Source organism: Oryx dammah, unplaced genomic scaffold (genome assembly GCF_014754425.2).
Source record: "Oryx dammah isolate SB20612 unplaced genomic scaffold, SCBI_Odam_1.1 HiC_scaffold_20, whole genome shotgun sequence".
Lineage (NCBI taxonomy): Eukaryota > Metazoa > Chordata > Mammalia > Artiodactyla > Bovidae > Oryx > Oryx dammah.
The window spans coordinates 34427630-34454072 of record NW_024070204.1 but is presented as its reverse complement, the minus strand read 5'-3'; the positions used below and the strand labels follow the sequence as shown (position 1 = coordinate 34454072).

At 35.3% G+C, this 26443-nt stretch overlaps 1 protein-coding gene across 3 annotated transcripts in view; it reads left to right on the top strand.

Annotated features, from left to right (window-relative positions):
* The window catches only part of NUP155 (nucleoporin 155), a 52903-nt gene that overhangs the window by 20170 nt on the left and 6290 nt on the right, over positions 1–26443 (top strand). For 2 of the 3 annotated variants that reach the window (XR_005724770.1, XM_040262353.1), the window contains exons 13-32: positions 1353–1523; positions 3135–3245; positions 4430–4524; positions 5242–5330; positions 6016–6078; positions 6592–6739; positions 7773–7839; positions 8810–8925; positions 9939–10036; positions 12117–12247; positions 15342–15533; positions 16187–16325; positions 16519–16654; positions 17553–17706; positions 17914–18018; positions 18652–18806; positions 21917–22046; positions 23173–23286; positions 23965–24085; positions 24716–24826. Coding sequence is in view for 1 of the 3 variants with exons in the window: in XM_040262353.1 (XP_040118287.1) it covers positions 1353–1523; positions 3135–3245; positions 4430–4524; positions 5242–5330; positions 6016–6078; positions 6592–6739; positions 7773–7839; positions 8810–8925; positions 9939–10036; positions 12117–12247; positions 15342–15533; positions 16187–16325; positions 16519–16654; positions 17553–17706; positions 17914–18018; positions 18652–18806; positions 21917–22046; positions 23173–23286; positions 23965–24085; positions 24716–24826 (2446 nt within the window). In the remaining 2 variants the exon portion in view is untranslated. Of the gene's footprint in view, positions 1–1352; positions 1524–3134; positions 3246–4429; positions 4525–5241; positions 5331–6015; positions 6079–6591; positions 6740–7772; positions 7840–8809; positions 8926–9938; positions 10037–12116; positions 12248–15341; positions 15534–16186; positions 16326–16518; positions 16655–17552; positions 17707–17913; positions 18019–18651; positions 18807–21149; positions 21236–21916; positions 22047–23172; positions 23287–23964; positions 24086–24715; positions 24827–26443 lie in introns of all 3 variants that reach the window. The other variant, XR_005724771.1, reaches the window with a different exon arrangement.

Genomic DNA, 26443 nt, shown 5'->3' with positions numbered 1-26443 from the left:
CACAGTGTTAGAGGGTGCAGGTTTGAAATCTGGCTCCTTTTTCTCAGGGCATTGACTCAAAGGATTTAATATGTCTCTGGCCCTCAATTTCCTCATCTGTAGTAGTTTTAATATTAGTGATACCTACCTCTACGGGGTGAAAGTGGGATTAAATGAGTTCATGTGTTCAGGGTGCTCAAAATGCTATCTGGCACATAGGAAGTACTCGATAAATGTTAGCTATTATTTGTTTTTGTTTTTAAAGTAGGTACTATACATCATAGTGGCTCAGATGGTAAAGCGTCTACCTACAATGCTGGAGACCTTGGTTTGATCCCTGGGTCGGGAAGATCTGGAGAAGGAAATGGCAACCCACTCCAGTACTCTTGCCTGGAAAATTCCATGGACAGAGGAGCCTGGTAGGCTACAGTTCACGGGGTTGCAAAGAGTCGGACACGACTGAGCAACTTCAGTGTCAATACATCATATCACTTCACCTGTATGCTTGAGTTCTCAAACAAATGTGGACTTAAAAAACAAATGTAAATATAGCTCATGAACATTAATAATCAAATTCTGGTCTCTCCAATACAGCTATAAAAGACATTAGGACAATGGAAAAATTCTGTACTGACTGGGCATTAGATTGTATTAGAGAAATGTTAATATTCTTACATGTAAGAATAGTTTTATGGTTATGTAAGAGGACATCCTTATTTTTAAGAGATGCATGCAAATATATTAATATTTAGTGGTGACATGATATTCATAACTTTCAAATAGTTCAGTAATTCAAAAAATATAGAAAGAGAGAAGAAACCAAATATGGCGAAATGCTATCAGTTGATCTGGGTTGAATCTGGGTATCAGGCATATGGACATAAAGTGTACTTTCAACATTTTACTGACGCTTTAAATTTTTTATAATAAAGTATTTTAGAAGACCAAGATACTTTTTAAAAAAGAATATCTTAGTTTAGAAAGCAAATACAACTTCAGAAGAGAGCAAAACCATGTGTCAGGAAATTTGAGCACTGAACCTAAGTGTAGATCAGTTCACCCTGGAAAGGTAGAAAGTATATAGTCTTTGGTTATTGAAAAAATTGTAGTTATAGTATATACTATATTTAGTTTATCTTAAGAAAAATTTGCCTTTTTCTTCTAGTATGTAAAGATTATTTATTATCATAGAAGATGCTCAATCAAAATAATAGGTATTAAAAAAATTAAATACTGACTTTTGAGAATATTCATCCTAATGTATTGTTAATTTATTAAATCCTACATTTATCCAAAGATCGTATCCTTTTTAGAAGATGTTGCTTTATGTAACTTTAATTATATGTATACAAAACTTTATTTCTTCTACATAGATGACTACTCGTGTTGATGGTCATTCCTGGGCTCTTTCTGCAATAGATGAGTTGAAAGTAGATAAGATTATCACACCCTTAAATAAGGATCATATTCCAATAACTGACTCACCAGTTGTTGTACAGCAGCACATGTTGCCTCCCAAGAAGTTTGTTCTCCTCTCAGCACAGGTATGTGCCTATCCTCTTAAGGTAGAGACAAAAAGAAGCCGTATTTAATGTTTTTGTCAAAGTATTCTGCAATAGTTGCTTAGTTGAGTCATTTACTTAAACACTTAGGAATGTTTACTCTTAAAATATTCTTAAGGAATAGTTATAAATACCAAAAATGCAACAAAAAGAACTCACTCTTTGTAAAGTATTATACAACAGTTTTTAGTATTTATTTTTTGAGTAGTAATGCATTGACAGAATTCCAGTGGTAAACCAAGGGGTATACACAATAAAATCTCCCTTCTGGTTTGGGTCCCCTCCTTCCAGACTCCCATGTCATCAGAGTTTGTATCTTTCCAGAGATACATTATAGATATACAAAAAATACAAATATATTTATAAACATAATAGCATATGTGCTGCTTTTTATGTTTCAAAGATACATTTTAGGCATCTTTCCATGTTGATATTAGGACTTTCTCATTCTTTTTTATATTTAAAAGGTATTCCTTTTTATGAATATACCATATTTAACTAGGTCCCTATTAATGGATCATCATTTGCTGTTAAAAATAATGCTACAAACTTGTGCGTATATAATTTCACATGTGTGAGTAGAACTATAGAATTACATCTTCTGGATTAGAAAGTATGTGTATTTATCAATTTGAAAGATGTTTCTGGTTTCCCTGCATATATACACCAATGTACGTATACACCGATGTACGTATACACCGATCCCTGCGTACAGTCACCATCGGTGACTGTTGAGTGCCTATTTCCTTACATCCTATACAAGTACAGTACTCCATCTTATTAAGAGTGAGGTTGACGGTCTTTTCTAGTGTTTATTTTTCTGTGAATTGTCTGTTCCGATTCTATATCTACTTCTCTATTGAGTTTGTTTTTTTTGATTTATGGAAACTCTTTATATATTTAAGGGAACTTTTTGTGATTTAGGCTCAAACATTTTTTCTGGTTTGTCATTTGATTTTCTTTATTGAGGTTTTTTTTTTTCCCCCATGTGAATAGGTTTATAAGTAGTTGAGATATTCTGTTATTTGGGGGGATTTCTGCTACAGTTGTTTTTTTTTTTTAAAAAAAAAAAAGCTTCCACACTCTAAGCTCATGAAATCATTCACCCATAGTTTCTTTTAGTACTATTCTGTTATAGTTTTATTTTGTCCTGTTTGGAATTTATCCTGGTTTAGGTATGAATATGGATTCAGCTTCAGTGTCTTCTGAAGTGGATGTACTTGTGCCTTTGTGATTAATGGATAATCTAATTTTGATCCTTTAGTTTGAGGGACAGCTTTTATTATATATTAAATTCTAGTATTTACTTGAGCTTGTATCAGAACTTTCTACTTTGTTCCACTTATCTGACTATTCATGTGTTAGTACTGCGCATTAGCTAAAGGTTTATAACGCTTCAGTTCTTAAGTTTTCCATACGGATATATAGATCTAGGGTGGGTTGGGAGTTGAAATGTAGATCCGATGATCTTTTTGACCCATGTACTTTGTATTCTTGAAGTTTTTTTGTTTTGTTTTGTTTTTAACATAGGATCCGTTGCTACTAGCCATTCTTAGTAAATATATTATTCGTCTTTTTTATTTAACTTCTTAGGGGAGTCTTATGTTTCATAAACTTAGACCTGTGGATCAGCTGAGGCATCTACTTGTGAGTAATGTGGGTGGAGATGGAGAAGAGATTGAAAGATTCTTTAAATTACATCAGGTAATTATTTGTAATTTTTTTTTAATGTGATGATATTTTAAACAATGAGAATGATAGCTACATTTTATATAAGTTAGGATCAAAATGCTGGGATTAATACTAGTCTTCTGTCTTTGCTTTAATCACGTATGTACTGGCGGTTGGGAATAGGGTTAGTATGCTGTAACGTTTATTATGGTAAATACTCATATTTTTTATTCTGTTGATAAATTCTTATCATTAAAATATACTAGTAGGAATGTGATGGTCAAATTATATGACAAATACATTTTTATTAAAGGACAAGACATTTATAGATAAATACGGATAAAATGGCTAACCAACAAGGACCTGCATTATAGCATATGGAACTCTGCTCAATGTTATGTGGCAGCCTGGGTGGGAGGGGAGTTTGGAGGAGAGTGGATACATGTATATGTATGGCTGAGTACCTTTGTTCTTTACCTGAATTTATCACAACTTTGTTAATTGGCTATACCACAATACAAAATATTAATTAATTAGTTTTCTAAAAAGTAAAATAAAGGATAAGACATTTACAGGTAAATAACTTCTTAAATTTTTTTTTTTTTTTCGCTTAATGACATGAGGAAAAAGTTTGGGGTAACAGTGATGGGTACTTTAGTATTTTAAAACCATAACTAAAAATGATGAGGTAATACTGGGAATGCTTAAAGTCAGGAATATCAGATCAAAGTTAAATATACACACTCTAGATTCAAGCCAGCTCCACCATCTGAGTAGATTACTTGAGTTCTCTGAGCTTCCATTTCCTCATGTGTAAAATATGTATTAAATTGTAATATGTGACATGGAGATTAATATGCTCTAAACTCTTAAAACAGTGCCCGGCACATGGTGAGTACTTAATAAATGTTAGCTGTTGTTGTTTTCTAAAAGATTTAAACACCTTGAGAAAAAAAGGAGGTGACTAAACCAGAAACTAAAGTAGAATCTAGATAAAAAGATAACGGAACATCCTTTAATAGTGGTGCCTATGAGAAACTTTAAAACCAATAGTATTTACTTCTCCTTTCTCATACCCGCTGCTTTGATTCATTCAATAAATATTTATCAAGTACTTGCTCTGTACACAGATTTAAACACTGGATACAGCAGTAAACAAAACTTCATTCAAAATGTTTATGTTTATTCTAAGGGAAGATAATTATTTTTTTTTACAGGAAGACCAGGCTTGTGCAACTTGCCTTATTCTTGCTTGTTCCACTGCTGCCTGTGACAGAGAAGTATCTGCTTGGGCTACTCGAGCTTTCTTCAGGTATGTATGTCCCTTTTCTCTTGTTTTTGGCCACTTTTTTTTAATGGATGCATTGGCTAATGTGGTCATTACAAGTAAACATTTAAGTGACCATATAGGCAAGTTAGTAAAATTTATTTGCAGAAAGATGAAATCTGGAACACCTTGATGAGCATGATTTATGTATTGTAACCCTTTCTCTGGATTCTCTTCTCCAACTTCTTTTGTTTGCTCTTCTTACTACCTCAGTTACTATCTCATTTGTCTTTTCTGCTTCCTCTATGACTATACCAATTCTGCTCTCTGTGTATCATTTACATGGAGAGATTCTGCATCACTTCAAGAAAACTTGGGTATCAAAGAGATATTGTTTGGAAAATACTTAGCTAAGAATAAATTTAAAATGCAATTTTTTTAAAGAATTTTTTGAGTAGTCTAACCATAATTCTAGTGTGGGAATTATAGTACACTCATTAAATAAATTCTGTGCTTCACAGACCCTTTTTTAGAAATTGCCAGAGTCCCTTATAATTCTTCTTGGTAGCAGTTTCAAGTCAACATTTACTAAATAAGTATTTTATTAGGTATCTATGTGTGTATTTCACTGTCCGCATGATGCATTGACGTCACTAATGTTTAAAGCATTTATCCTGAAGCTAAGCAGGACTTGAAACAAGTCCAGCTTTTAAGCTGGATAGTGTCACTGAATAAACTCAGCCCCTGTTGTCATAAAAATAGGTACGGTGGTGAAGCACAGATGAGATTTCCAACCACTCTCCCCACTCCGAGTAATGTCGGTCCCATCCTGGGCTCTCCTGTCTACACTAGTGAGTATGAAACACTGAAATGAAACTATTTCTAACAGAGCTTGAATTTTTAAAGCTTTGTAGCATATTTTATGGCTTCCCAGGCGGCTCGGTGGTAAAGAATCTGCATGGCAAGGCAAGAGACACAGGAGATGTGAGCTTGATCCCTGGGTCAGGAGGATCCTCTAGAGTGGGAAATGGCAGTCTGCCCCAGTATCCTTACCTGGAAAATACCATGGACCGAGGAGCCTGGTGGGCTACAGTCCATGGAGTCACAAAGAGTCAAACACCGCTGAGCACACATAGTAACATATTTTAATGGGTAAAAAATTTTGTTATCTTTTCTTTTCTGCTACTGGATTGTTAGAGAATAATCCTATAGATGTCTAATTAGAATTATATATAGTGAATCCTTAGTGTATACTGGGAAACAAAATAAGATGTAAGCAGTAATATTTACAGAACTCATTTGTTACTTATTCAACAGGAAAAAGTTGAGTGATTTAATAACAAACTCCCTCCTTGGTGTTTTTCAAAATGGGAATTGTTAGAAAATTGCTAGGAAATGGGTCCCTAATTTTTGAATATGTTATGAGTGGTGCCCCTCCTTACTCTTACACTTAGAAACAGTTTCTGTGTCTGATTTTGATCAGATTCAAAAAACTGGGAGATAATTTTATCAGTCTTTATATTGTTTTCTTTTCAGGTTCTCCTGTTCCTAGTGGTACTCTGTATCCAAATCCATCCTTCTTAGGGACACCATCTCAAGGTACCTCTTTCCTCTGTTTTAGGATGCTATTACTATTCTTTTTGGAGCCATCATACTGAATTATTATTCTTAACACTTAGAGTGGGGAAGATTAACTTGTCCTATTCCCCTGAAAATAATGTAATTTAATAGAAGTGGCATCTGAACAAGCATTGGCATTCGGCCGTGAATGCCTTTACCTAGCCTACCTAGAAAGCCCCCTTTGTGAGTACCAGGATTTAATCACCAGCACTGAACTAACTGACCTGTTTCACTCCCACCATTAAGATGCAGTGATTGCAAGCTTGCTTTCCTTTTCATCCTGCATTGCCACACTTGAAAGCCAACCTGGGAGTTCCTAAGCAAGTCTAAGTCTCACTTCTTGTCAAGGAAAATCAAATTAAATTACTATTTATTTCAGTATTTTTGTAACTGTTTTTTCCTTTGGGCTCAGGTACAACTGACTTGGGTTTCTGAGAATTCTGAATGTTCACGGTTAAATTTTGAGATTTGATTTTCTTATGTGTGTACAAGGTGTTCACCCGCCTGCCGTGTCTACTCCAGTGTGTGCTTTGGGAAGCCCAGCAACTCAGGCCACAAGTATGAGTTGTATGGCTGGACCAGAGATTGTGTACTCTGGAAAACACAATGGTATTTGCATTTACTTTTCTCGAATCATGGGGTAAGTTTTTTATAGAATAATTAACTATTGCTCACCTTGTTCCATTTTGTACAGCTGAACATTTTTAGCTTCAAATTTGGAACATCGTTTATTCCTACTAAATTTTACTTATAGTTTAAGCTCACTTGTCCATTAATAAGATGGTTTTCTGTCATTCAGCTTTTCTATTATCTAACCATCAAATTATATTTTGTTACTATGTTTCGCATATGTATATGTGTCTTCAAAATATATCTATGTATATTAACATGGAGTGTAAGAAAGCACTCCGTAATAGAAACTCATCATTGAGGCAGAAGAGAGTTCTACTCAGAACTCTCTGGCACATGCAGGGTTTTGTTTGTGTGTTGCCTAGAGTGGCCTCAGCTGGGACAGCTGGATTGTTTTCTTATTCTGTAGCAGGTTGGTCAAAGATCGTTGATTTGGTGGGAGCAAGGTTCCATGAGAGTAGAAACTTGCAGCACCTCCTGATGCCTAGGCTCAGAACTAACCTATCATTTCCACCTCATTTACTTGTTAAGGGGACATCTCCGAGCTACCCCAGGTTCAAAAGATGGGAAATAGACTCCTCGTTATAAAACAGGCATCAGAATCATACTGTAAAGAGACTAGGTGTCAGGAGTAGGTATAGAATTACCGCCATTTTGCACTCATTCTGCTGTATCCAAGTAATCATCATGTCTGGTGTGTTTTTCTTAAATTTGAGACGTATGCTTTCATATGAATCATTTTGCTTAAAAATGTGAAACAGTGCAGAACTCATAACTCAGAACTTCCTTGTTCACAACTTATTGCCCAGAGTCTTTGATTTTTCCTCAGCAGTATTTCATTATGTGAAATGACATCAAGTTTGAAAGTTTTCCTGTTTTTTCTTTATTGTTGTTGTTATTCTTTCAGATAACTTAGTACAATGTTAAATGAAGTCATTGCCACACTTTAAAAACTAAATAAACACACAGCAAAAGGATTTACTACATATTGTAATGTTTTTGTTCATCTACAACACAATCATTAAAACTTTTTTTTTTCCCAGAAACATATGGGATGCCAGTTTAGTTGTGGAGAGAGTATTTAAGAGTGGCAACAGAGAGATCACTGCAGTAAGTGTGTTGTATAATAGTATTCCATCATCTCTATGTAACCAGTTTATATTTTCAGTGGATAAGTAGATCGTTTCATATTTCTTAATGTTGTAAACAGCATACAATGATTATTCCTTCATGTATGTGTTTGTGTATATGTTCAGTAAACTGTTCACCGCCTGAATTACATCTCAAGCTCTGTCACTTGTTAACTGATGAGTAAATTTAACATTCAGAGCCTGATAACTTAAAGTAAAATGAGAATGTATCTTCCTTGTAACATTGTTATGAGGGCTAAATAGAGTCAGTCTTAATACTTAATATTGCTCAAAATTACTGAATATTTTGCTTACATGCCTCCATACTCCATGAACATAGCACTAAATTCCATGCATTGGCATACTTTTCAGAGTGCTTTAAGAAACAGGAATTTGTATTATCATAAATTCAAGTAATAAAAATTTTTTAATATGAGGTATGTGTGCAACTTATTTTAAGCTTTTTTCTTTTTCCAATTTAAAGATATCAAATATATTTTTAGCTGTGATACTCTTAAAATTCACATTTCTAAAAATCAGTGTATTTACTTAATATATGATTCCTTTTATGTGAATTTTGAACAGGTACTAATGACTAGAAAAGGGCAATAGAGAACTTTGTTGGGTGTTGGAAATATTCAGTATTGTGATCTGGGTGGTGACTCTTAAGATGTAAAAAGCTATCAAAGTGTTCACTTAAGATTTGTACATTTTACTGTCTGTAAATTATACCTGATTAACCAAAGCAGCTAGGGTGGAATGTGGGTGTCTAGCCCTTTATTTTGGTCACCAAGTATAAATTAATATAAGGAATAACTTTTCTATTTGTGAAGATAGGGTACCTCAAAATTAAAATTCAATATTCATTTATGGGTATATAGAGTATATGTTTTTTATGGATACTCTTTTTCATTGTTTTTACATTTTTGAAAATATTTCTTCTTTTTCAGATTGAAAGTAGTGTTCCCTCCCAGCTGCTGGAGTCAGTGTTGCTAGAACTGAAAGGCTTACAAGAATTTCTAGACAGAAACTCCCAATTTACTGGAGGACCATTAGGAAATCCAAAGTAAGAATAAGTAAAATTTATTTCCCTTTTTGTCCCTGAGATTTAATTTACTTATTATAAAATTTGTCCTTTTAAAAAAGTTTCATGGTTTTTAGTATATTCATAAAGTTAAAATTTCATCACCATTATCTAATTCCAGAACAGCTGTATCACACCAAAAAAAAAACCTTACACCCATTAGTAGTCATTCCCTATCTTAATAACAAGCTGAAGTAACAAAAATACCATAAACTGCCTTAGATGACAAACGTTTATTTTTTCTAGTTCTGGAGGCTGGAAGTCTGAGATAGAGTGTCAGCATGGTTAAGTTCCGGTGAGGACGTTCTTCCTGGTTTGCAGACAGCTGCTTTCTTTCTGTGTCTTATGTGGCAGAGAGAAAACCAAACTAAAAGTTCTCTGCTTTCTTCTTATAAGGGTAGCAATCTCATCATGGGGCTACACCCTCATGACCTCACCCAGACCTAATTACCTTCCAAAGGCGCCACCACCAAGTAAAAGAATCTGCCTGCAATACAGGAGACCTGGGTTCAATCCCTGGGTTGGGATGATCCCCTGGAGAAGGGAATGAGAAGTTTTTGTGTGGACACACGTTTAGGATGAACATTTTTTGTTGTTATAAAAGTGATAAAAACTTGTAAAAGATTCACATCACTCCCCCAGTGAATTAATTTGAAGTGACACTGTAAACTTTTAATCATATGCCCTCCTCCAAGGGATCTTCCCATCCCAGGGATCAAATCCACATCTCTTACATCTCCTGCATTGGGAGGCGGGTTCTTTACCATTAGTGCCACATGTATTGGCTACATGGTATTCTATTATAGTCAAGCTATTAGTAGTATAATGCTGTTTATAATTTTGAACAACATATTATAAAGTAATTAGCCTCCAATTAAAATAAATATATATTTTTTAAAAATTGCAAATGGAAAGTGGGTTAAAATGCTTTAAAATTAGGTGATGGTAATAGTTGCACAACTCTTTTAATATATTTTCTGGAATTTCTGTTTCAGTACTGCTGCCAAAGTACAGCAGAGGCTGATAGGATTCATGCGTCCTGAAAATGGAAATACTCAGCAGATGCAACAGGAGCTGCAGAGGAAGTTGCACGGTAAATTATTGCTTCTGATTGATCAGTTAAATGTTGATGACCTGAGTAAAGAGTTTTATTAGGTGAATAGAAAACAGTGGGCATCTCTTGATAAGGTCATTTGTGTTAATGAACACTTTAATTAAAATAATATTAGTGTTATTTGCATAAGTAATTTGGACATCTTGTATTTCCATAACTTTCAGCTCATAATTTTTTTTTCCTTTCTTCCACCAGAAAACATGATGATATGTACCTTTTCTTTTTTTTTTTTTTTTTTTTTACTTTTTAATTAATTTATTTTTTTGGCCACACCACCCAGCTTGTGGGATCCTAGTTAGGTTGCCTTCACCCTTTGGGATATTTTTATAATTCTACTATGAATATGGTATACAAATAGAAATTTGAGTTCCCACTTTCAATTATTTTCTTATGTATCCAGAATTGTAGTTGCTGGATTATGTGTAGTTCTATTTTTAATTTTTTGAGTAACGACCATAACTTTTTCATAACAACTGTACCATTGTACATTTATACCACTAGTACACAAAGTATTCCAGTTTTCTCCACGTTATCACCAGTAATTTTTCTTTTTCTTTTTTAAAATTTCTATCCTTATGTGTGTGAAGTGGTATTTCTTACAGTGCTTACAATATGAATCAAGTGTTAGGTTTTTGTGTTTTTTTAATCAATTATAAAAAGTAACAACAAAGGAAGGAGCAAAGGAACTGAAAAGTTCTTGTAACCATTAATTATTCCAGATGTGACTTGGAATAGTAATATTTAAGTTTTGTCTGCCATTTAATTATTATTTTTTTTTAAGTTCTTTGCCTTGTGTTGTTTGAGCCAGTTATTCTGGCTTATAGAACTTTGTCAATTAAGACCCAGCCATTTACTTTTGTCCCAATGTACTTTCTTTCCTTCCTGCCGGATCCAGTTTTCTGTTCAGTATTTGCAAATTCTTTTTTTAGTACTTCTTTTCAGGTAAACTTGATAAAATACAAGCATTAGTAAGGATTTTTACAAAGAGGAGCCATTCAAATTGCTGGCAGTATACACTGAAATAACCACTTTGGTGAGCAATTTGATCATACGTAGTAAAAGCTAAAAATGTGTATGTATTCAAAGCCAGCAATTTCACTTCTTAGTATATATGCAGGAGTAGTCTTTATCAGACTTTTTTCCTCACAGTAAGAAATAATTTTTACATTACGATCCAGATGTTTAAAAGCATACACACACAACTGAACACAATTTTAAACAACAACTAAAACTATTTTGTGGGAGAAGGCGGACGGAGGAGCCTGGTGGGCTGCAGTCCATGGGGTCGCTAGGAGTCGGACAGGACTGAGCGACTTCACTTTCACTTTTTACTTTCATTCATTATGGCAACCCACTCCAGTGATCTTGCCTGGAGAATCCCAGGGACGGCGGAGCCTGGTGGGCTGCAGTCCATGGGGTTGCACAGAGTCGGATATGACTGAAGTGACTCAAAACTATTTTGTATGCTATTTTTCCCCCCTTTTTCATTCTATTTCCTTTTTTAAGGGGGAGGGGGAAAAAGCTGTCATGACTGACTGATTTGTTGATTCTCTGGTGCATCTTAATATGAAAAGCAATCCCATCAAAACCTGACTGTGTTTTCAAGGAGACCTTTTTTAAGGATATTTATAGCATTACTGTTTTAGTAGCAAAACATTGGAAACAATAGAAATGTCCTTCAGGTGGAAAATGGACCTAATTGTGGTAAAATTTACATGGTGGAATACTTAGCAATTAAAATAAATGCACTGGACTTATCAATATGAGTAGTCTATGAAAATATAACTGAGCAGAGAAAAACAATGGTGTAAGTTGTCCAAAACGGCAACATTTTTACTATTTATGTATGCACACACAGAGAAGCACTTACATATAGTGAGAGAATAAAGCCATGAATTCAGCAACTCATGATTGTCATTCCCTGTGATCGGCAGAAGGAGAACGATAAGGATCTCACCCTTAACTAGGGTTGTCTTTATTTGAGATGAAGTGTTGTCTTACTTGAAATAAAACCTAACCTGTCATTTTGCAAACTTCATTAGTTGTGTTTTGTAATTAGAGGCTCAACTGAGTGAAAAGATTTCACTTCAGGCAATCCAGCAGTTGGTTCGAAAATCATACCAGGCTCTGGCTTTATGGAAACTTCTTTGTGAACATCAATTCACTGTTATTGTAGGAGAACTTCAGAAGGTAGGAAATTTTTCTTCCTTAAAATCATACTGTTAGTATTGTGGTTAACTTGTTTTGAGTAAGCTTTAATCTTGCACTTAGATTCAGGAGGGATTCTTTTGGGAAACATTTAGGTTATGATAAATTAGTATGTAATGAGAAAATTGCAGTAAAGCATGATAACTTGAAGACTGAGATTCGCTCAGTCATGTCTGACTTTTGGCAAGCCCACAGACTAGCCTGCCAGGCTCCTCTGTCCATGGAATTCTCCAGGCAAGAATACTTGAGTAGACTGCCATTCCCTTCTCCAGGGGATCTTCCTGATGCAGGAATCAAACCTGCTGCTGCTGCTAAGTCCCTTCAGTCATGTCCAACTCTGTGCAACCCCATAGACAGCAGCCCACCAGGCTCCCCTATCCCTGGGATTCTCCAGGCAAGAACACTGGAGTGGGTTGCCATTTCCTTCTCCAATGCATGAAAGTGAAAAGTGAAAGTGAAGTCGCTCAGTCATGTCCAACTCTTAGTGACCCCATGAACTGCAGCCTACCAGGCTCCTCCATCCATGGGATTTTCCAGGCAAGAGTACTGGAGTGGGGTGCCATTGCCTTCTCCGAATCAAACCTGGGTCTCCCACATTGCAGGCAAATTCTTTACTGTCTGAGCCACTCTGATAACTTGAGGGATTCATTGTCAAAACCAGAAGTTTGTGATATGTGGATGAAATCTTACTTTACCAAAGATATTTTTCCAACAGTAAATTGTAACCTTTATTTATCTGATCCCATAGGGATCCCTATAGGAATCAGATCAAAACTGTCTCTCCCCACCTTCAAAGAATGCATACAGACACATATGCAGACTTTTTGAATGTTATTTCAAGGAATCCAGTAATGTAGTTTAAACATTCCTACTTTAAAGAAAGATGTTCCCCACTATGGGAAATGAATGGTCCATGCTGCTCTTACTGCCCTCATGGAAGCTTTATTAAGGATAAAGGTAATTTGCATTTATCTCAATGTTAGGTGGTTTAAGGGAAATTTATTCCTACCTGTCAATTTCATTGTGAGCATTTCTAAACATACACAAAGTAGAGGAAGTACAACAACTAATCCCCTTGTCTCCCACATTGCAGTCAGATTCTTTACTGTCTGAGCCACCCTGATAACATGAGGGATTCATTGTCAAAACCACAAGTTTGTGATTGTGGATGAAATCTTACTTTACCAAAGATATTTTTAAATACACAATTCATTTGTATGCAGCATTTACATTTTACCCCTTTTGTTTAATCTATCCCCTTATTTTCTTTTTTACTGAATTATTTTAAAGTAGATCTCTGACATCATATTTTTTCATTTCTATATATTTTAGTATGTATTCCTTTAAAAAGGTGGCCATTTTCTTGAACACCAATTTCATTATTACATTTAGCAATATTATCAATTCTTTGGTAGCATCTGAAATAGTGAAATTACTGTCTTAAAAATATCTTTTTGTAAGATTGGTTTATTCTAATCAGAATCTGAACAGTTGATTCACTCATTTGGTTGTTATTTCTCTTTAGTCTCTCAGTCTAGAGTAATTCATTCTCTCTCTCTCTGCTATTGCATTGTAGCGAATTTGTATACTTGTAGTGAACTTGTTTGCCTGTTTCTTGCATTTTCTGTGAAATGGAAATCAAGTCTATAGAAGCTTGATAAGTTCAGTTCCATTTATTTGAGAAAGAATAGAATACTTCATAGATAATCATTTATTATGTTTATTATTAGCTAATGTATTAATTTATTAGGAGACATAAAAGCTTTGATTGTCCCACTTTTAGTCATATTAACATTGATTATTGAATTCAAAAGTTAAGTCGAGTCCTACTGTTGTGAAATTCTTCATCAAACTTTCATCAAGCCTTAATCACGTCAATTGATAATCATTACCTGAATCAGTTATTTCATTTATTATTACAGAATGGTAATTTCCTAAGTCTGTGGTTTCTTCCCTGTTTATTAACTGTAGTTCTGTTCCTTATCCTCTAGGGCTATTTGGTTACCCAAAAATGTTTTGATTCTTGACTTTTAAGGATCAGTTTTCAAAGTTAAAAGACAGTCTTTGTGTTCTTTCCAGTACTGTCCAGTGAGTTGTTTTGTTCCTTTTAAAGACGTATTTTCTGTTATCTTTTAAAGATTCAAATGAATATGCTTAATTATGAAAGCTGTTTTCTTTTCGACGACAGCTAGAATAATCATTTCTAGTTTTATTGGCTGGTAAGCGTAATCTAGGTCAACTTTTAGCCTAGGTATTATTTTTTTTGTGATCTATCTTCAAAGCTTCCTTCCCGACATGCTCATGGAATGCAAATTAAATATAAATCAAGAAATTGAGCATTGATTGTGTGTTTGCTAAAATTTAGGAAAAGATAGTAGTCAAATCACTAAACCGAATGTTACTGTGGTATAAATCACCTTAATACTTTAGAACTCCATTTTAGTAACCTCATTCGTTCAAAATGAGATCAAACTCCAGTTAGAAGTCCTTGACTAATAGAAGTTGAACATTATTTTGGCTTTCCTGATGGTTCAGTGGTAAAGAATCCACCTGCAATACAGGACACACAGGTTTGATCCCAGGGTTGGGAAGATCCCTGGGAGTAGGAAATGGCAACCCACTCCAGTCTTCTTGCCTGAGCAGTCCCATGGACAAAGGAGCCTGGCAGGCTATAGTTGCAAAGAGATGGACACAACTCAGCAAGCAGGAGACACATTATTTTGGATAGATAAATGTAAGCCAAAGATTTTTTAAGTAGATAATTGATTGTTTTTTCCTAGTTATAACTAAAGTCAGGAGGCCTGCCTCCAGTTTTGGCTCTTACTTGGGCTTTGCTTTCTGTTTGTAAAGTGAGAGATTTGGAATAGGCATACTATGGGTTCTTTTCCAGTTCTCTATGATCTATGAAAATTTGTAAAATTTTATTATTTTTATACTTCAGTATATTTTATTTTTTAACTTATAGAGGCTATTAATGTTTTAATTATTTTAAATTATTGAAGAAATTTCATTCTGTGCAGAAATACGATATTCCTATATTTTTGATCAAAGAAAAAATTTTCTCTTATACTCCTAGGAATTTCAAGAACAGCTGAAAATCACCACCTTTAAAGACCTGGTAATCAGGGACAAGGAACTGACTGGGGCATTAATTGCTTCTCTAATCAACTGCTACATCAGAGATAATGCTGCTGTTGATGGCATTAGCTTACACTTACAGGACATCTGCCCACTTCTTTATAGCACTGATGATGCAGTTTGTTCTAAGGTATGATGCTCTCTTACCTGTTTGGTGTTTTCTGCAGTGTGCTAAGAGCACAGTGGTACTGTAATCAGAAATTCTCTTTTTTTCTTGACATATGACCTGGGGGTAGGTCTCTTAGCCTTTCATGACCTCAGAATTCTCCTCTGTGTAAGAAGGAAGTCGGAATATATTATTTCTTAAAATACATATATAAATTTTTCATAAAGAATCTTTGATAGTATTTCTAGACCATACGGAAAAAATGGTTAAATATGCCTTTCTTTAAATTTTTTTTTTAAATCACTAAAACTTGTGTATAATAAATTAGAGTTAATTGGGCAATTTTTATTGATCCTTTCCTACAGGTGAAAAAACCTTAAAAAATCAGTGTTTCCTGGACTGCCTGCTGACCAATAATGTATTTACTAGGCAAGAGATTTCCCAATCAAAAGCTGTCTTACTTAACATATTTGAGAGAGGAATATAAGAATAGCTAGGATATTTTGGTCAAAAACTTTCTGCCTAAAATTAAGAAGAAGTAAGTTTGCAGAGTTGTTTTTATCTTTGATGGTCATAAACCAGATGTAAATTTAGACATAAACTAAAACCTGTATTGACAGCATCATCTGTGTGCTTGATTTCATATCTTTCTAAGGTCTTATCATCTCTACTTCCAGGCAAATGAACTTCTCCAGCATTCCCGACAAGTTCAAAATAAGATTGAAAAGGAAAGAATGTTAAGGGAATCCTTAAAGGAGTATCAGAAAATCAGCAATCAGGTGGACCTATCCAGTGTTTGTGCTCAGTATAGGCAAGGTGAGAAACGAAATGTTTCATACCTTCTGCTCAACTCAGAGGCAAATATTCCTTCAATTTTCAGTGGCCCAAGTGATAAGACATACAAAATAAATTTCTTGTGTCTTAGTATGTGATGACTGTACCAGCTTCTATAAGCCAGCTAAGGAAAAATGTATGCACTTAATAATATGCCTTAACTCTTTCCCATTAGTGCGTTTTTATGAGGGTGTGGTGGAGCTCTCTCTTACTGCTGCAGAAAAAAAAGATCCTCAGGGTCTTGGACTTCATTTCTATAAACACGGAGAACCAGAAGAAGACATCGTAGGACTTCAGGCTTTCCAGGAAAGGTGAGTTTTGTCACCTTAGCAGAGTCTCAACTTTATGGATATAGGACTTTTCTTTGTGAAAAGTTTGACTGGTGGTATTAGGAAAATAATGTTTCAAGTACAGCCCTTATAAAATTGAATTATGCTTTTCCTAAAAATGCCCATTTTCTCAAAGGTGTGAATCAATATTCTAATTCTTTGCCTAGGGATAAAATTATAGTCTGGTGGGAATTCTTAAGAAATATTTTGAACTACCTCTGTGGTTTTTCTGAAATTGTATTACTGTCAGTTTTTTGTTTCTGGTTTTTTTTTTTCAAACTTGAAACTTTATTTTGTATTGGGGTATAGCTCATTAACAATAGTGTGGTAGTTTCAGGTGAACAGCGAAGGGACTGAGCTATACATATACACGTATCCTTCCCCTCCCCACACCCCGCTTCCATGCAGGCTGGCACACAACACTGAGTCGAGTTCCATGTACTATACAGTACGTCCTTGTTGGTTATCTGTTTTGAATATAGCAGTGTATACACGTTAATGTCAGTTTTAAATGCGATAAAATATTTGGAAACAAAAGTGCTGCCTCACCTGTCCAGCCCTCAGTGTCTGGTTCTAAATGAAGATTAATTGTTTTGTTTTGTTTTAGTATTTTAAAGGATGATTTTTAAATGTTTAGAGACTGCTAAAAAACAATGGATATTCATAAAGGAAATAAATAACCAATCTAAGACATGTGTTTCGTTTTTATGAGTTCACCCTTCTAAACAAATGCTTCTCAAACCTATAGGAAAAGTGTATGATTTGTATTATTTTTAATACCAAATTGTGTGTGTATTCAAAATTACCTTCAGTTTATATTTCGCTTGTTAACCAGTTGCTAACTAAATCATGTAACCGTTCCTCTTCCATGATTTTTCAGATTAAACAGTTACAAGTGTATTACGGATACACTTCAGGAACTGGTAAATCAAAGTAAGGCCGCGCCTCAGTCTCCCAGCGTCCCCAAGAAGCCCGGGCCTCCGGTGTTGTCATCTGATCCCAACATGCTGAGCAATGAAGAAGCAGGACATCATGTAAGGGACACAGTGTATTTTCATTCTGAAAATGCTCTGCATTTAGAAGTTCTGCACAGTGGTGGTGGTGGTATAATCTTCTAGGGAAAGGTGCTAGCTCTCAGAACTTACCATTTACAGATTCTTGATTTCTTGCTAGAGGTTTAAAAGGCTGAAGGTCAGGTCAAGCATTTAACTGTGCTAATTTTTACTGTTTTGTTTTTTTAGTTTGAACAAATGCTTAAATTGTCTCAGCGATCCAAAGATGAGCTCTTTAGTATTGCCCTTTACAATTGGCTAATACAAGCAGACCTTGCAGATAAACTGCTACAGGTAAATATTTTTTATACCAATAGTGTGAATTTATATTTTTAAGTAGCATTAACTCAGTGGATTAGTATATATGGTTATTAGGATATACCAACTGTTAGATATGCGTGAAAAGCCAAGTAATGTAATACTTTTTTCTAGTGAGCAAGGTATCCTGTTGCTCTCATTTTCTTGTTATTTAGAAGCTGATTGGGATTGTTTATATTGTGGCATGAGAATCAATGGATTATGAATTCGGAGACCTGAACTTTGTCTTAACTCTGCCATTAAGCTGCTTCACAAATGTCCTTTCACTACCCTAAGCGTCAGTGTTCCTCACTCTGTAAAATGGCAACAGATTGTGGCAAGGATGTCTTTGAGCTCAGAGGCTAAAATCAGTAACTGTGTTCTCAAAGTTTATTAAAAGATTTCCAGTTGGATTGTAATAAATTATTTTTATCAACATAATACAACTGGCATAGCAATTCTTTGATAATTTATAATGAGAAAAATTGCCCCTTTCTTATCTGTTACTGGATTATAATATTGCTTATGTATTCATAAAACAATGCACACCTATAAAATGATGATATATTTATTATGTAAAGAGCAAGTGAGAGGTCAGAAAATGTTTCTGAACAACTGTACAATTTCCAGATTGCTTCTCCATTTCTGGAGCCACATCTAGTACGAATGGCCAAAGTTGATCAAAACAAAGTTCGTTATATGGATCTACTCTGGAGGTATTACGAGAAGAACAGAAGTTTCAGCAGTGCAGCTCGTGTCCTGTCCAAACTGGCTGACATGCACAGGTATGGCCTCCCATTCTCATGGTGATGAGTGATTGATAACTGGACCATATCTAGTTACTGCATCCTGACTTTAATTTTTAAATTTTAAATTTAAGATTTTAAGAAAACTTTATTCAGGTTACACGTATATAGAATTTTTATGAGTTTACTTGGATTTACCTAAAGTGAAATTGTTGGTCGCTCAGTCATGTCTGATTGTTGTGACCCTGTGGACTGTAGCCCGCCAGACTCCTCTGTCCATGGCGATTCTCCAGGCAAGAATACTGGAGCGGGTTGCCATGCCCTTCTCCAGGGGATCTTTCTGACCCAGAGATTGAACCCAGGTCTCCAACATTGCAGACAGATTCTTTACCATTTGAACCACATGGGAAGCCCTGGATTTACCTAAAGTTTATAGTTTTTTCTTTTTGTTTGTTTCATTTTTAATAATGTGTAAAGGTACCAAATAACTCCTACTAAACAGACTCTATTCAAACTATTTTCTAAACCCCTTTTCTTTAAACTGTCTTCAGATTCTTTTCCTACTGACAGCAAATCATTACTATTATTAATTGAAAGGACAAAAAATGCTTCTCAAAGGCTTCATAATTTTAAATGTTTAATAAATTCCAGACCAATTTCCTCAACTCTTCCCTTGGTTTAAGCTCCTGACAAGGTCTCACAGCATATATATTACAGAGTGTTAAGAGTTCTGTTACAGAGACTTCCCTCCTGGTCCTGTGGTTAAGACTCTCAGCTCCCAATGCAGGGGGCCCAGGTTTGATCCCTGGTCAGGGAACTAGATCCCACATGCTGCAACTAAGACCTGGTGCAGCCAAATAAATGAATAAATATTTAAAAAAAAAAAAAAAAAGTTCTGTTACAGAAGGCATTGATATATCCAATTAGATTGTTATATAAAGACAACTTAATAGAATTTCGGAAAGATTATTAATTTGACCCTCTTCATTTGAAATGTTGCCAGAAGAATATGGTGCTATTTTTAAAACATAAGATCATAAGAGGAGGTGTTTGAGGCAAAGCTGTGATTAAACCATGTTAATCAGAATGGTTACTTCAGGCATCCAGATGTGGCTGATAGCAAGTGGGAGAGTGTGCGTCTGTGTGTGCACTCATGCAGTTGTAATTACTGTGTGTGTGGACCCAAAGCATTTTTTATCTTCTTGCCCTCTTTGGTCATAATAATCACTTGATTTTCATAAATTCCCCTCACATATAGAAAATGACATATATCGTAGTGACTTCAATTTGTCTTTGGTTTAATAAAAGGAAAGAAGAGGAATCTGAGCTAGTAAAGACCTAAAAAGTATTTCGGAGTAAAGGCCTTGGTCAAGTCATAGTTTTTGTATAATTAAGAACTGACCAAAAAAAGAAAGAATTCACCAAAAAGAAACAAAGAACAAAATTAAGATGAAATGACAGCATTATTAAATATTTAATTCACTATAGCTCTGTCTTAAGGTTCTGTAATTCATTTCTTTATCCAGTATTTGAGTGCCTATTATTTTGTGCCCTCAGAGGCACATATGGACTGTGACCTTTTATCCAGGCCTTCAGAATCTCATTTCTGGATTACTCTACTGTACAAATCTTTGTAAGTCATTTCGGTCATGCTGCTCATTGCTTGCACTATTCGAGTGGCCCTTAAATGTCTTTTCATTTGAACTTTTGGACTTTTTTCCTTGTTATCACAATTACTACGTTCTTGTTATAAAATATTCGGAAATCCTCTTTTAAGAACAGTGCCCATTGTCCATTTCTACTTCACACACGCATGCAACCTAATTTCCCCTGCATATGAGGACCCTGTGCATCGAGTCTTTAGCTCTTAACTTAGCATCCATCTCTTTCCACAGTAAAATCTTTTTCCAACTATTATGTTACTGTTTCTCACTGCACTCTTTTTTATATATGTAAGCTGTACCAAATAAGTTGGCAGCTGCAGAATATTCTATTTTAAGTAATTTGGAAATGTTATCCACTTTCAAGATGTTTGTTTCAAGTGGGTTTTTTTTTTTTTTAAGAGATGAGAGGGGGAAATAAAGCCTTTATGAAACAAAGCTCCCAAAGGTACAGAGTCTTTTGTTTTCTTTGTCCATCTATATCTTTACTACTCACAAGGAACTTTTATATATTTTTGACCCTCATAATCACCCTATGAGGGAGGGAGATTTCAGTTTTTTATTCTAACAAGGTATTTTTCTCCATTAAACGCTGAAGAATGCCAGGAAGAGTTTATTCTTGGACCCCAGTCTCCATGTATTTTAAGAATAAATACAGGTTTTTGTAAAAGCAGTTTTTCTAAGTTTCAGAAATCGCATTAAACATTTTTTATTTTCCTAGTTCATCCTTTACACAGGAGAAATTTCTAAAGTTCACCTTTGGATTCTTTCCAGAGTCACTGACTAAGCAACACTTTTAGCTGAGAGGTGTGTCTTTGTTTCGCTCACGTTCTTTGAGGACCAGATGGGTGTTGACTGTCCAGATGCAGGTGTTCTGAAGATCAGGGTTGGGCTCTTCTTGCCTTTGGACGAGATATACCATGATTTAGGTTTGCAGAACTTAGGGGTCTTTCTTTCTGGGTTCTTCAGGCTGAGTTTGCTTGTGAGAATGCTAGGATTGCTCTTCAATGCTGATAGGAAGCTTCTCCTTTTATCACGACGTTTAACTGTTCTGTTGCACGTTTTACAAGTAATCAACAATACATTTTTGCGGTCTTTGTACTTTTTCAGAATTTTTGCTTCCTTAAAACTGAGCATATAGTTTCTTCTCAATTAAGAAGTGGTCTGCATTTTGGGTATCAATTTGGGTTTGGCCACATTAAGGTAGAGAAGTGAAGAATATGAGGAATAACAAAAAGTTTTCTTTAACTTTAGAAGGTTCCAACTTTTAATATACTGAAGTTTTATAATAGATAATTTTTTGGATATAAGTATTTCTTTATATGTTCACTTATATTGTGAATCTCTTTTGTTAGAAATCCTCTACTTTTTCAAGTTTCAAATGGCCTTTTATGTTAATCTGGTATAAAATAGTACATCATAACTGATATATATATATTGGCTCCTTAAGAATTCACATAAATAACAGTAAGGATTTTCCGCCTCCAGCACAGAAATTTCACTTCAGCAGCGACTAGAATACATTGCTCGTGCCATCCTTAGTGCCAAAAGTTCCACTGCCATTTCATCAATAGCTGCAGATGGTGAATTCCTTCATGAATTAGAAGAAAAAATGGAAGTAAGTGCTAACAATACTTAAGCCTATCCACACTGATTATTAGCCATGTGTTAGTCCACTTCTCTTCTTCCCCTAAAAAATAGTAGATCTGTAGCAGTCAGTATTAATTTTAATCTCTTCTGCTGCTTTCTTTCTTTTCATATTTATATATAAATAAAAGATTTTAACAATACAGCACTTGGGTCCTAGGGCATTGCTATAATCTAAAAGCTTTCTCTGTGACATTTCTAAAGGTTTATTCTAACTCTTCTAACACTAAGCAGATTATATTGCATTCACCATTAATTCCGGAGATTATTAATAGATGTATGAAGTAGAGTGGGCTAAAGCCTTTACTAAGAGACACACTAATGTATATGTAGTGGTCCATATACAAAAGCTTATTCCTCAATCACAAAAATCCAGAGTTGGTGTTCCTGCTTGGCATGTGGCTTTCTTCCACTTGGTTTGTGTGGTTTTTTTTTTTTTGATCAGAGGGAAGAAGTGTGAAGAGAGCATGTCAGAAGCACATTCACTCTTAAAAAACCTCAGCCCTGAAGTGGCATACTTATGTTCACATTGCTTTGAAGAGAACTTAGTCTTAGGGCCAGGCTCCATGCAAAGGAGCCTGTGAAGTAGAGTTCTGGCCATTTTGTCTGGCTGTAATCATGGGAGAAACTGGTGTTGGTGGGCAGCAAAGGCTCTCAGGCACAGCCCAGTCCCTGTGTAATCCTCTTTGTTGTAATGAAAGGTTGCTAGTCTGTTCTGATAAAAGTCTTTATACATTTTTTTTATTGAGGTAGAATTGACATATAACAATTGCTCAGGTATACAACATAATGATTAAATTTTTCTATATATTGTAAAATGATAACAATAAGTCTGGTTAGCATTTGTCACCATACATGATTACAAAAAATTTTTTTTCTTGTGATGAGAACTTTTTAATATCTACTCTCTAGGCAACTTTCTAAATATGCAATACAGTATCATTAACTGTAGTTACTATGCTGTTATTTTATTTTAACCAACTTAAAGTTTGTTATTTAGCAAACAAACTTAAAGTCAGATACTAGGAGTCATTTCTCCAAATACCTGGTGATTTATCATGAAGAACTTAAGATTTGCTTTTTTCTACCCAAACCAGGTTGCCAGGATCCAACTTCAGATACAAGAGACACTACAAAGGCAATATTCCCATCATTCTTCTGTACAGGATGCAATTTCTCAGCTGGATTCTGAACTAATGGACATAACTAAGGTAATAAAAAGGCAAATGAAATCCCTATGATAATCAGCTATTATCTACAAATTCCTTGTTTCTTTTGCATTTTCCTTTGTGTTTAAGAAAGCAATCGAGCCATCTTTGGGAGCATGTCACTGGGCTGAAACCACCATGTTACCTCACCCTTAGAGCATGTTTCTCTTTCCAGGCCACTTTCTGTCAAGAATCTATCAACCTCACATGGGATTTTGTTAAAACTCCTGACATCTAATTTATGGGCTGTTTCTTGTCTTGAAAAAATAATTTATGTTTGCCCAACTTGCCAAGCCTTTCCCACTCTGTACCCTCTGGAACAGTTTCTTTTTCAATTATTACTGGACATTTCTCTGAGTACCCAGAAGCACCCTTAGATTTGTCAGTATATCCATGATCTTTTCAAACCTTAGTTTGGACAATAGGAGTTCTAAAAGAAGTGTCACTGAGGCATCTTGCTCTTAGCCAAGGGAAAAAAAAAAGGCACACATACTGAAATCTGTTTAAATGTGTTAACTATTCTTAATCTGGCATTATGACAACCTACACAACATCACATATTTATATCATATTTTAGGAACTTCAGATAACATCTTTGGTTACTTTTAACTTTCAGGGGGTTCTTCATTGTTAATTTCTGAATACTAACCTCTTGATGGATGTTGGCATTTTATCCTACAGCTTTATGGGGAGTTTGCTGACCCATTTAAACTTGCAGAATGTAAACTTGCAATAATTCACTGTGCTGGTTATTCAGACCCTATACTGGTGCAGACACTTTGGCAAGATATCATAGAAAAAGGTAAGTGCTCACAGCTAGGTCTGTTAGCTACACAGTATTTAGTGACTTGGTAGAAGAGCGAATGTACACTGTTAGTGATCATATATTAAGGGCTCGTGAAAATTGTATATATCCAAGCAGAGGGTAGGTGACAGGTACCTGGATATGGTTGAGGGTGATCCTCTAGAGAAGGATTCCAATGAATGTTTGAGAGGACCCTCAGAAAAGATTGTGATTTTTGTGGTTTGTACTGCTTAGTAAGGAATTCTGAGATACTTAGCTCAGAATCCCATAACCAGTCCCCTTCTAAGATGAAAGTATGTCAGACACTAACAGAAAAACAGAATCTGCTCATTATATTAATGTGAATACAGACAAGCTCTATCGTATTTTGTCCCTTAAGACACAATATAAACTTTTCACATTAAAAACACTTTGGGGAGAAGGAAATGGCAACCCACTCCAGTATTCTTGCCTAGGAAATCCCATGGACAGAGGAGCCTGATGGGCTACAGTCCATGCGGTCTACAAAGAGTAGGATTTGACTGAGTGACTAACAGTTTCACTTTCAGGGAACTAGATCCCATGCCACAAGGCCAAAAAAAAAAACAAAACACTTTGGGTTTCTAATGACATGTCTCTTTCTTACAGAACTAAATGAAAGTGTGACGTTGAGCTCCCCAGACAGGATGCATGCTCTTAGTCTCAAGATTGTGCTCTTGGGCAAGATATATGCTGGCACGCCTCGCTTCTTTCCTCTCGGTGAGCCATAACCTCAGCTACAGTCATGGGGCTTTTGTCTTCTCTTTGTTTTGATGGTGTGCTTCATTGACATGGAAAAATAATGGTTTTTAGAGAAAAATCATTTTGTCGTTGGAGTTTATCAGCTTTGCAGTTTAATTCTACCTCTCCAGAAAGAAACACTTCCAAAGAATAGTAGGATATGTTAATGAATAGTTTTGGATGTGAAACTTTCTTTGCTTGACCTTCCAGGTTTATATAGCTATGTTGAAATAGTGCTAACAGACCCCAGTGTTATATTATTGGCAACCCTACACAAGTTTGAAGAGAAGGGAAAAATAGCTGATGTTTTCATGTGTTGATGACCTGTTATTGGTTTAACTGCTCCCTGTATATATTGAGGACATATTTTTCTTTAAAATAGCAAGTAGTTGTGTTAAAAATGTAATTTCTGTGAATCTCTTTCTTAACCAAATTTGTAAGGTAGGAAACTCTATTATGAGCCATTTGCCAACTTGTAAAGTCTTCTTTGGTCGTAAAACAATAGACTCAACATAAACACATTCATACAGTAGAATGTTAAATAAGCACTTTGTGCTTTCAAAAAGTGTTGAGAAACATGAAGATACTTATAACCTTATATTGTTTTTAAAATATGAAGATACAGACTTGTTTACAGGTCTTCTCTGATTTAGGATTTATTCCTGTGCATGGTAAGAAATAAAACTGTTATAATTATACCTTTATTTCTTATAAGTACAATATTAAAAACTGCCTATGCCATTTCGGTTCGGTTCAGTTCAGTTCAATTGCTCAGTTGTGTCCAACTCTTTGCTACCCCATGGACTATAGCACGCCATACTACCCTGTCCATCACCAACTCCCAGAGCTTGCTCAAACTCATGTCCATTGAGTCGGTGATGCCATCCAACCATCTCATCCTCGGTCGTCCCTTCTCGTCCTGCCTTCAATCTTTCCCAGCATCAGGGTCTTTTCAAATGAGTCATTTCTTCACATCTGGTGGCCAAAGTATTGGAGTTTCAGCGTCAGCATCAGTCCTTCCAATGAATATTCAGGACTGATTTCCTTTAGGATGGACTGGTTGGATCTCCTTGCAGTCCAAGGGACTCTCAAGAGTCTTCTCTGATACCACAGTTCAAAAGCATCAATTCTTCAGTGCTCAGCTTTCTTTATAGTCCGTAGTCTCACATCCATACATGACCACTGGAAAAACCATAGCTTTGACTAGACAGGCCCTTGTTGGCAAAGTAATGTCTCTTCTTTTTAATATGCTGTCTAGGTTGGTCATAGCTTTTCTTCCAAGGAGCAATCATCTTTTAATTTCATGGCTGCAGTCACCATCTGCAGTGATTTTGAGCCCCCCAAAATAAAGTCTGTCACTGTTTCCATTGATTGGTAAAATAAAAAGCAACCATATGAGTATGTGAAGCTTGACAATTTTAATAGCAAAATGATCACATTGTGCACAGTACCTTTTGAGGGTATTTCTTCTTTGACTTAAAATTGTTAATTGTTTAGCCCAATAAAATTTAGAGTAGAAGAGAACTTCCTTTTTCTATCATTCTGTCAAAGGCAAACAGGAAACTTCATGCTAGAACAAATTAAGAGACTTTAGAA